Here is a 12,048-nt window from a genome sequence, read left to right as displayed (position 1 = left end):
CATTCAGAGACCTGTTTTACTTTATTTTTTTAAACTGCGTTGTCCTCCCTCCCACTGTCTCCCCTGGGTGTTAGCTACCTTCTTCTCTCTCCATAGAAATCTCTGGCAGACATCACTGCAAAGCTGCAGAAGGGCAGTCCGCACTTCATCCTTTGCGTCAAGCCTAATACCTCACAGCTACCTGGTGTGTTCGATCACTTCTACGTGTCTGCCCAACTGCAGTACCTCGGTGTCCTAGGGCTGGTGAGGCTGTTCCGCTATGGGTACCCAGTGCGCCCTTCCTTCGAGGACTTCCTGTCCAGGTCAGTCTGGAACCTTTGCACCGCCCTCTTTGGAGATGCCATGTTGATACCATCTCAGCTTCCGTTTGGAGCACGATGCTCAGGGGTTCTGTTCTCATGTGCGAACAAGAGAATCTGGGAGGCAGCGCAGGGCATCAACAGAGCTTATATAAAAGGTGACCAACCCTGCTGAGGACAGGACTTTGAAAAGCATTCAGTTCCCGTCATAGGTGACTATGCATGGACTTGTGACATATACGGTATTGCACAATTCACTGCTACTATTGGTGTAAATGGGGTTATGTCTTCCTTTGTCGTGTACTAAGAAAATAGAGTTTAGATGAAAGGTTACCGAGCAACACAGTTGGGTCCTTTGTATAAATGGAACTTGATTGGGAAGCAGCAGGACTATCTAGTTGGATGATGTTTGTGGTCATATTTTTTTCATTATAATGGTCACAGAGATGATAAAAAAACACAGTGTAAAACATAGCTAAGGCATTTTTATTATTTGCCCTTAAAGGAAAGTGTATAGATTGCCCTACACTAGATAATATCAACTCAAAAGGGTTAGTGTCCAGACAGTACAGACAAGGGGCATGTTGGGGAACAGGGTCTCATCTTTCCTAGCACACATCTTCACCCCAGCAGCTTCCCAAGGGTATTCACAGCTACCCCAAAGCTGCGCCAGGCTATGTATCTGCCTAGGTATTGTGTTGGGGGAGCATATGTTTGTTTATATGTTCCAGTGGTGTATGTGAGTGCATGTGCAGGTGACAGGGTGACATCAGGTGTCTTCTCTCCGTCACTTTCCATCCCATTAGGTGAGACAGGGCCTCACAGTGAAGATGGGAGACACTGATTTGGAAACCCTGGCTACCACCCATCATTCTCCAGGGGTTCCTCTGTCCCTGCCTCCCCAGTCTCAGGATGAAAGGATCCTCCTGCCTTGTCTGGCTTTTTCTCGTGCACATTGGTGACCTGAACTCAGGTCCTCATAGCTGAGGGATGTGGTGGGTTGAATGAGAAATGTCCCCCGCAGCCACCTGTACTTGGACAGTTGCCCTCCAGATGGTGGTGCTGTTTAGGAAGGCTGTGAAGCCGGTCAGAGATGGAGCCTCGCAGGAGGAAGTGTGTCACTAGTGTCCCCAGGGGCAGGCTTTGAAGCTTGTAACCGCAGCCCACTTCCAGTTCACTCTCTCTGCCTTCCGCCCCCATCACCGGTGGGCAGATATCTACCCATGCGGTCATAAGCCAAAATAGGCTCTCCCTTAAGTTGTTTCTATGACAACAGAAGATAACTAACACCAGAAGTGAGCACTGGGTCAACCAGCCCCCCTTCCCAGCCCACCTACTCGTAAATGTAAAGTTTGAGTTTAACAAAATCAAAAAAATCTAAATGAGTCCGCTTTAAAGGAAGTGCTTAATGACTGTTGACTTAGCTTACAAATATATGCTGATGCCACTCCAGTCAGGAGCTCTGGTCTCCCGCGTTGCTATGACTCTATGTCTTGGAGATGCTCACAGTCTACTAGACAGATACATGCACGCACAGCTAAAAATTAGACAGAGCTGGGTAGACAGAATATGTACCCATGGGGCAGAAGCACAGGAGAGACCACACACAGAGCTAGCTGGCTTTCAGGTGATGTTAGTATTAATACTGGTAAAAAATAATAATAGTAATATTAATGCTAATGACTGTTGTATAGACCCACCATGCCATAATTTATAGGGAATAACTGCAAGGTTGGTAATTAGGAGTGAAGTAAGCCTGGGCATGTGTAAGGTTTATGATGTTTGGATAGAAGGGGGAGGGCATAGTATTGGGCATTGTTCATTAGCCTATATCTTCACCCACCTTTGCCTATTTCGTGAGCAGAAATCAGATCAGTCTTCATGGATATGTGGCTTAAAGATGGGTCTACGGGTGTTTTTTTTTTTTCATGCATCTAATTGGCTTGTAGGTAGAGGTCAGCCCTTCTGCACCATTAAGTTCAAGTGGTCTTTGGTAGTAAATGAGTTGTAAACCTGCCCATAAGCAAGTTTTTTTTTTTAAAAAAAAAAAAAGACGAAAGATTTTATACTATCCAAAGAAAAACCAGAGTAACCCACATGCAAGTTTAAAACCACGAGAGTTCCCAAATGTACCCTGAGCCTTCAGGATGGGACCAACATGGGCTGAAATTCCGAGTTTTGGGTTGTGGTTCTATCCATGATTCATTACCAAAGGCTATCCTGCCCATAGACGACGGGAACCATACTCCAGCATACTGTTGTCTTTCAAGGACATGGGTCTAGATACATGATAGTTTGATCCGTGGGACTAACTTTATCTCCAGCTCAAAAGAGACCCACACCATGCACATCAGAATCCCTAGCAGACCACACCGGAGCTTCAAATCCTTCATAATCTGGGGCTTGAGGTGAATCTTGTGAATGAGCGCTTCCAACAGCTGGCCAGAAATATTGAAGTTAACGAACGGTAGACATCGCTCTGATGTTATCTCTTGGAGAAATTGTTTTGTTTTGATATCGCCCTTGAAATGCTAAGCCCTTAAAAAATTATAGAAAATGCAAAGTATTCAGCTAACCCAAACTCCACCAAATCCGAACACCAGTTTGTCAGGCGTCTTAGGGAGTCTTCCCCCAAGTGTGAAATATTCTGTGGCCCAAGCAGCAGGATCCATCCACCAACAGCAATGGCACATTTCTGGCATTTGCTGGTTTGTTTAGTGAGGCTGTCTTAGGAATGTGATGTCAATCAAGCTCTGCGTTAAGGCATCCCTCAGAGATTCTCCAGGCACCTTTCGTCTCCTCCGTAATGCTTATCACAACAAACAGACATCTTGAGTTGCTGTGTCCCCTACAGAATAGCGTGGGTGGGGGTCATGGCTCTGTGTGTGTGGCATTATACATCACGGCGATTTGAGATTTATTTTATTTGTGCCTTTTGTATTTGTATACCTTTCTGTCAGAGCCTGCTTTAATGAAAACAGATTATGCAATTAACCTTTTGAAATTAAGCACAGGTTTTCACATCTACACTTCCCTTAAGATAACGGCCTCTCGGCGGGGACCATTTCTATTAACAAGCCTTGAAGGCACTAAATAAATATCTTCAGGATCCAGACATGTAACTTGATGGTGTTTGCCTAGCATGTGTGAGGCCCCTGGTTCAATTCCTAACACACACACACACACACACACACACACACACACACACCCCTTCAGACAAAACCTGCCATAGGACATTAACTGAACTTCAATTCAGAAGGAAAGTTTTGAATGACAAATAAAACACATAACTTTTGAATTTGTATTAGACAAAAGGTTCGTGTGTGGAAGATGCCATGTGTGAGTTAATATCTGTATTCCTTTCAGCACTTTCTTATCTGGAAGGGGCGTGATTTCCTCCTGCCTTATTTTGTATGGCTAAGCAGAAATGAAATTATTAACTTATTTCAACAGAAACGTGTCACCATCTCTCTGACGGTGACAAAAACATTGATCTACAGAGATTACCAGTCTCTGTGGAACTTGACTAAATCACAATCAAAAGAGTGCTGTCAGAGAGGCGACGTGATTTAATACTCCATGCATATTCAGAAGCTCACCTGCACTCTGAAATGACCCCAGGTAAGGAAGCACCACTATGAAAACCAAGGCCTAGAGGTAGAATTTAATAGAAATCATTTTCTGGTGAAATTCCAAATAGAAGTTCATACCTCTCCCATGCAAAACAGAACTCCTTGTGTTCTATTTAAATGCTACCTGGCCACAACTAACTTAACAGATAGAGAGCTAAAACCCATCAAAGCAAAAGGCTCACCGTGTATGGAAGCTATGCTCACCCCAAAATTACAGATAAAAATGTTGTCCAGTTCTGCAGTTTTGAAGTAAAAGGAGGCTTACCTGTGTAACATTCACTATCTCTGAATTCCAACATGATGGTAGGTTGACAAACACAGACAACAGGAAAGTCGTAGTGTGGCTGGGTTGAAGACACAGTGCTCGATTTCCTTTCTATTGCTATAACAAAATGCCACCCTTAGAAGCAAGATGGGAAGAAAAGGATTATTCACGTTATAGCTTGTGGTTCATCAGGATGAGGAATCAGAGCAAGACCTCAAGACAGGAACCTAGAGACCAAAACCAAAGCCCAGGTTATAGAAGAACACTGCTTACTGGCTTTCCTCAAGCTGTTCTCAGCTTGCTTTTTTGTTTTGTTTGTTTGCTTGCTTGCTTGTTTTTGTGCCATATTTCTCTTTTTGTAATTGGATATAATTTTTATTTACATTTCAAATGTTGTCCCTTTTCCTGGTTTCCCCTCCAGAAACCCCCATATCCTATCCCCCCTTCCCCTGCTTCTATGAGGGTGTTACCCCACCCACTCACCCACTCCCTCCTACTTCCCCATCCTGGCATTCCCCTACTCTGAAGCATCCAGTTTTCACAGGACCAATGGCCTCTCTTCCCATCGATTCCTGACAAGGCCATCCTCTGCTACATATGCAGCTGGGCCATGGCTCTGTCCATGTGTACTCTTCGGTTGGTTGATAATATTGTTCTTTCTATGGGATTGCAGACCCCTTCAACTCCTTAGTCCTTTCTCTAACTTCTCCATTAGGGACCCCACGTTCAGTCCAATGATGCCTTCCAGCATCCTCCTCTGTATTTGTTAGGCTGTGGCAGAGACTCTCAGGAGACAGCTATAGGCTCTGTCAGCATCCAATTCTTGGCATCAGCAATATTGTCTGGGTTTGGTGACAGTATTTTGATAGATCCCTAGGTGGGGCAGTCTCAGGATAGCCTTTCCTTCGGTCTCTGCACCAAACTTTGTCTCTGTATTTCCTCCTGTGAATAGTTTTGTTCCCCCTTCTAAAAAAGACTGAAGCATACACACTTTGGTCTTCTTTCTTCTTGAGCTTCATGTGGTCCGTGAATTGTATCTTGGGTAATTCGAACTTATGGGCTAATATCTGCTTATCAGTGAGTGCATACAATGTGTGTTCTTTTGTGATTGGGTTACCTCACTCAGGATGATATTTTAAAGTTCCATCCATTTGCCGATGAATTTCATGAAGTCATTGTTTTTAATAGCTGAGTAGTACTCCATTATGTAGATGTGCCACATTTTTGTGTATCCATTCCTCTGTTGAAGGACATCTGGGTTCTTTCCAGCTTCTGGCTATTACCAATAAGGCTGCTATGAACATAGTGGAGCATGTGTCCTTGTTGTAGGTCAGAGCATCTTTGGGGTATACACCCAGGAGTAGTATAGCTATGTATACCACTCAGGTAGTTCTATGTCGAATTTTCTGAGAACCTGCCAGACTGATTTCCAGAGTGGTTGTACCAGCTTGCATTCCCACCAACAATGAAGGAGTGTTCCTCTTTCTCATCATCCTCACCATTATCTGCTGTTCCCTGAGTTTTTGATCTTAGCCATTCTGACTGGTGTGAGGTGGAATCTCAGGGTTATTTTGATTTGCATTTCCCTGATGACTAAGTATATTAAACATTTCTTTAGGTGCTTCTTGGCCATTCGATATTCCTTAGTTGAGAATTCTTTGTTTAGGTCTGTACCCCATTTTAATAGGGTTGTATGATTGTCTGGAGTATAACTTCATAAGTTCTTTGTATATATTGGATATTAGCCCTCTATTAGATTGGTAGGATTGGTAATGATCTTTTCCCAATCTATTGGTTGCCATTTTGTCCTACTGACAGTGTCCTTCACCTTATAGAAGCTTTGAAATTTTATGAGGTTCCATTTGTAGATTCTAGATCTTAGAGGACAAGCCATTGGTGTTCTGTTCAGGAAATGTTCCCCTATGCCCACGTGTTTGAGGCTCTTCCCCCACTTTCTCTTCTATTAGTTTCAGGGCATCTGGTTTTATGTGGAGGTCCTTGATCCACTTGGACTTACACTTTGTACAGGGTGATAAGAATGGATCTATTTGCATTCTTCTACGTGGTGACCTCCAGTTGAACCAGCACCATTTGTTGAAAATGCTATCTTTTTTCCCCTGAATGGTTTTAGCTCCTTTGTCAAAGATCAAGTGACCATAGGTGTGGGGGTTAATTTCTGGGTCTTCAATTCTGTTCCATTGATCTACCTGCCTGTCTCTGTACCAATACCATATTTTTTTATCACTATTGCTCTATAGTACAATTTAAGGTTAGGGATGATGATTCCCTCAGAAGTTCTTTCATTGTTGAGAATAGTTTTCAGTATTCTGGGTTCTTTGTTATTCCAAATGAATTTGCACATCGCTCTTTCTAACTTTATGAAGAATTGACTTGGAATTTGATGAGAATTGCATTGAATCTATAGATTGCTTTTGGCAAAATGGCCATTTTTACTATATTAATCTTTCCAATACGTGAGCATGAAAGGTCTTTCCATCTTCTGAGATCTTTTTTGATTTCTTTCTTCAGAGACTTGAATTTCTTGTCATACAGAAGCTCTTCAAACTATTCCACAAAATAAAAACAGAAAGGACACTAGCCATTTGTTCTATGAAACCACAATTACCCTTATACTTAAACCACAGAAAGACCCAACAAAGAAGGAGAACTTCAGACCAATTTCCCTTATGAATATCAATGCAAAAATACTCAATAAATTTTTCACAAACCGAATCCAAGAACCCATCAAGATGATCATCAATCATGATCAAGTAGGCTTCATTCCAGAGATGCAGGGATGGTTCAATATAGAGCAATCCATCAACTTAATACACTATATAAACAAACTCAAAGGAAAAAAACTATACGATCATTTCATTAGATGCTGAGAAAGCATTTGACAAAATTCAACACCCCTTCATGTTAAAAGTCTTGGAAAGACCAGGAATTCAAGGCCCATATTTATACATAGTAAAAGCAATATACAGCAAACCAGTAGCCAACATCAAACTAAATGGAGAGAAATTGAAGGAATCCCACTAAAAGCAGGGACTAGACAAGGCTGCCCACTCTCTCTCTGTTTATTCAATGTAGTATTCAAAGTCCTAGCCAGAGCAATTAGACAACAATAGTCAGTCAAGGGGATACAAATTGGAAAGGAAGAAGTCAAAATATCACTATTTACAGGTGATATGATAGTACACTTAAGTGACCCCAAAAATTCCACAAGAAAACTCCTATGGCTGATAAACAACTTCAGCAAAGTAGTGGATATAACATTAACTGAAACAAATCAGTAGCCTTCCTCTCCTCAAAAGATAAACGGTCTGAAAGAAATTAGAGAAATGACACCCTTCACAATAGTCACAAATAATATAAAATACCTCGATGTGACTCTAATCAGCTTCCTTTTTCATACAACTCACACTTGCCTGGGGACAGCACCACACACAATGGACTAGGTCCTCCCACATTAATCGTTAAATTGAGAAAATGCCCCCTGTCATCCATACCGGCCATTCTGATAGATGATGCATAGCATCTCACAACCCATCCAAAGAGCTTACTTTCTACTTCAGGCTCTTTATGGAGGGTTTGCTTGTCACCACTTTGCACCCTAAGTGGCTTGGGTGTGTGTCCCTGCTACATGGGTGAGTGTCTTGCCTGTAGGAAGAGTGAGTGATCTGATTCTCTATTTCAAGAGCTTTCTGTTAATATCATCGATGACTTCAATTTGTGTGACATTCTAGCATGGCTTTGTAAGTCACTTCTCACCAACCTATTCTTATAGACCGTGAGCGACAAACTACCAACAATCCAAACTGTGTGCTTCGTAAAAGCAAAGCTTTTGTCATGACTTGGGGCTCAGCAGCAGCAGGGTTCAGCTCAAGTCAGCTGTAAGTTTCGTCTTTGCTTCATGACAGAATCAGAACCCGCCCTTGGTGAGCTGAAAGGGGAGGGGGGAAGATGGGCCCATTGTTGTCTCAAATTCCATGGGGGTGGAACAAGACTGTACCCACAAGAAGGCACACAGAAGACCATGAACATCCTAGCTCAATCATCCTTACCCTGTTAGTCCATCCCAAAACATAATGTCATAAAACAAAAACGTGTTCTTCCTCTGCGTTCAATCAGCTGGGACCAGTGAGTTCTTTCCCACAGGTGTGGCCAGACAGTAGGAGAGCTGGTACTGGGGCAAGCCTGCGGGTGCTGGATGCAAGGGCATTTCTTCACCCACGTGTCTGGTATGTTGCAGCCCCACTATGAGCAATCTCCTCAGCAGAACAGCTCATATTTCCTACCTTGGAAAAAGCTTCCAAGGGGCAAGAAAGGAAGCTGTGCTCCTCCTTGCTTAAGTACAGCAAGTTCCCCTTCTGTTCTGTGAGGTACAATGGTTGCAGCTGGTGTGGACCTTTTCCTTAGAATAGAAGCAACTGATGTGGTAATACCAGGGCAAGGTGCTATGTCCTTTTAAGGGGAGGCAGGGGTGTATACAGAAGCAAAGCCCTCCACAGCCAGACTGATTCTCATCACTTCCCAGTGTGTACAATTAATTCCATGGGCTGGAAAGCACCACACTGATGTGTGTTTTGTGAAATTATAGAATAGAAGAAAGAAAAGAATCATCAAAGTCCATGTCACCCTCCTCAAAAAAGCCAGGCCAGCATGAGTATCCAAGTTCAACTCCAGCTCCAACATAAAGGCATTGGGGATGGTAAGCCATGCTTATAATCCCAGGTCTGGGGAAGCAGACAGGGAGATGCTTGAGGTTCAACATGGACTACTTAGAGAGCACAGGGTTCCATGAGAAGCTGTCACAAATATTTCCTGGGGAATGCCATCCAAGGATGACCTCTGGCCCACAGACTCTCACTCTCATGTAGACCCAGAAGAACCTAGGAGCCAGCATGTGGGTACACACACATCCTCACACACAGTTAAAGACCTTACCTTGTCTGGCCCTGGCCATCCCTCTCAGAGATCTCTTCAATCCTCTGCATAGTCGTGAGGCTGTGATCCACGTTGGTTGGCATGTGCTGTGCCCTCACAATGCCTGAGAACCATGGAGCTCCCATCTCTTCCCAAGGGATCCTCCCCCTCTTCGTCTCCTTCTCCTCAGTTTCTGTCCTGCTCTGGGATCAGGAATCTTTGGTGGTATGTGCCTGGGTGCTGTTGGGGTGACAGCCTTCTGCAAGAGACTGTTTATGTGTGGCAGTGAGTGCCAGCCACTGTCATCGAAGAGAGAGGCTTATACTTAATGAGATGACTGTATTTGGGAAGGACAGAGGATCTGACCAGCAAGAACCCTAGGATGACTTTATTATGCTTGGTCTGGGGAGCACCCAGAGCTGTGTTTTCAGATGGACACTGGGAAAAAATCCCACCTAGAAATAGCATGGATCCTTTAGCTTGTCTAAACCACATGGATGGATCAGAGGCTGTGCTGTGAAGGAGCAAGGCTACAGCAGGACACAGGGCAGTGCACAGGGCAGTGCACAGGACAGAGCACAGGGCAGGGCACAGGGCAGGGCACAGGGCAGAGCACAGGGCAGGGCACAGGGCAGGGCACAGGGCAGGGCACAGGGCAGGGCACAGGGCAGGGGAGAGGATAGGGCACAGGGCAGGGCACAGGGCAGGGGAGAGGATAGGGCACAGGGCAGGGAACAGCAGGACACAGGGCACAGGGCAGGGCACAGCAAGACACAGGGCAGTGGGCAGGGCATGGGGCAGGGCACAGAACAGGGCACAGCAGGGCACAGGGCAGGCCACGGGACACAGGGCAGGCCACAGGGCAGGGGAGAGGACAGAAGGAAAACATACAGAAGTTGGTGGATTCAAAGTCAAGGGTGTCAACCGTGCAGTCTGTGCCAAAACCTTCTCAAAGTGCCCTTGTGGCACCCTGGAGATGCCAGCCCCTTCCAACACATCTTTAATAGAAATGAGATTTATAAGGTCAGGGGATATTAAACCTGAAAGTTTGGATTGGCAAAGGATACATTTCCTTACAAGGCAATATTGCCAAATGTGTGTGCCAAATCTGTTGTGCTTATGTAAGATTCTGGTGTGATCGGGAGTAAGGAAGGCCTTTAATTTTTAAAATGTGAACTAAGAGAGAAGCTCGTGCTGTGAGTCTAATCCTGTGTATCTTCGTTCATCACTTGGCTCACTGCTCAGTGGACTGTGGGTCAGCAGCTCTGCTGTCATCTGCTTCAACTGTCTGCAGAGACCCCAACATTCAGCACCCAAACCCCACAGGCCACACGCTCGGCTCAGCTGTGGCACAGGCATTGTGGAAGTAAACAGGAGAGAGGCATTCAGAATGCCCATGCCAGCAGGATGCGTGGGCGTGGCCTAAGGGCAGCTAACCACCCATAGAGATTCTCTTTTCCAGATAGAACTGCAAAGTGTCCTTTATAGAGTGAACAGATAATGACTGGGGGCCTTATTGCTGCTGCTTGCTTGATTTTGGTCCTGAGGCTGGAGCTGAGGCCTCGGCATGCTTAGAGGATGCCCTTCCACAGAGCTGTAGCTGAGCCCAGGAGGAGGACCTTCCGCACTCACTCTTATAATCTGACTCAGACCCCAATTTCTATTCTTTCAAGTTTTATTATCCCACTGGGACAGTGCTCATTCATTCATTCATTCATCATTCATTCATTCATTCATTTCTTCATTACTTATTCATTCATCCTTCCCTTGTACAAACTTCTACTGAGTCAGAATGCTGTTGTAACTTAGACTCACTACATGCTGTGGACTTGTAGTCATGGCCATGTGTTTCCTGGAGAAGCCCTTCAGGGTAGTTATTGACATTATGGAGATAATAGGTATTATGCAATTATTAATCATTGTCACAGGGGCCAGAGCTGAAGCTCAATAGTAGAGCATTTGCCTAGCATGGCCTAGGCCCTGGGTTCAGTCCCCAGTACTGCCAGAAAAGTAAGAAAGGGAACCATTGACTTGAGGTTGACTTGACAATACTTTCCTGTGTTGTGGAGATGGCTCAGCGGGTGAAGTGCTTTCTATATAAATGTAAGGACCCGAGTTTGCATCCACAGCACCCATGTGAAAGCCAGGTATGGCAACACAGATCCACTGCCCCTGCTCTAGAGAAAGAGGGAGGACAGGAGGACCCCAGGGCCTCACCATCAAGCCAGTCTAGAGGAATCTATGAGATCGGGGCCTCAGCAGACATTATTTGGAAAGATAAGGTGGAGAACAGTGGAGGGAGGTGCCTGGAATTGACTTCTGACCTCCATGTACATGCACAGGCAATTGCACCCATGCACACCCCATGAAACACATAAACGCACACATAAATAATGAAATATAACTGTCACGTGTTTTCCCCTAAATAAGAGTAATCTCCTGTAGTGGCCCTTCATCCATCATCATCAACCTGCTGCCTTGCGGGGCAGCTACCGGGGAATATGGATAGGCAAGGTAGAGTTTCCACTCGTGTCCTCAAGTGGTCAACAATCCATTGCTGTGTCAATCTATGTAAGTCTCATCTATGACTCTGCTAGATTCTTCACCTTCTGCCATTCCCAGCAGACAGTCTGCTGTTAGGCAAAGGCTGTTCAGTGCCGGTCACGAGGCAGCTGACAGGTTGACAGCAAAAGCCCATTGTGTGGAATACACTTGAATGGCTGATGTCATTTTCTGTGCAGTTTCCTGGTGAAACTCTGTGTCTTGTATTTGAAACATTATATTTATCGATACATCATAGTGAATGTACTAATGGTGGCATGGTTATTATTGCTTGAATAGTTTAAAACTGTTTACTTTGGTTCTGATTATCACCCTCCCCCACCCCATAGAATTGTTCATTAGATGTTGTAGGTACTAATGG

At 44.6% G+C, this 12,048-nt stretch overlaps 1 protein-coding gene across 4 annotated transcripts in view; it reads left to right on the top strand.

The window, feature by feature from the left end:
- The window catches only part of Myo16 (myosin XVI), a 479,886-nt gene that overhangs the window by 341,580 nt on the left and 126,258 nt on the right, over window positions 1-12,048 (top strand). For all 4 annotated transcript variants that reach the window (XM_087587464.1, XM_087587462.1, NM_138893.2 and 1 more), the window contains one exon: window positions 97-302. In XM_087587464.1, the coding sequence (XP_087443590.1) occupies window positions 97-302 (206 nt within the window). The remainder of the gene's footprint in view (window positions 1-96; window positions 303-12,048) is intronic.

The sequence above is a fragment of the Rattus norvegicus genome, chromosome 16 (assembly GCF_021556685.1).
Source record: "Rattus norvegicus strain SHRSP/BbbUtx chromosome 16, alternate assembly SHRSP_T2T, whole genome shotgun sequence".
NCBI classification, from domain to species: domain Eukaryota; kingdom Metazoa; phylum Chordata; class Mammalia; order Rodentia; family Muridae; genus Rattus; species Rattus norvegicus.
This window is presented reverse-complemented; position numbering and strand designations above follow the sequence as displayed.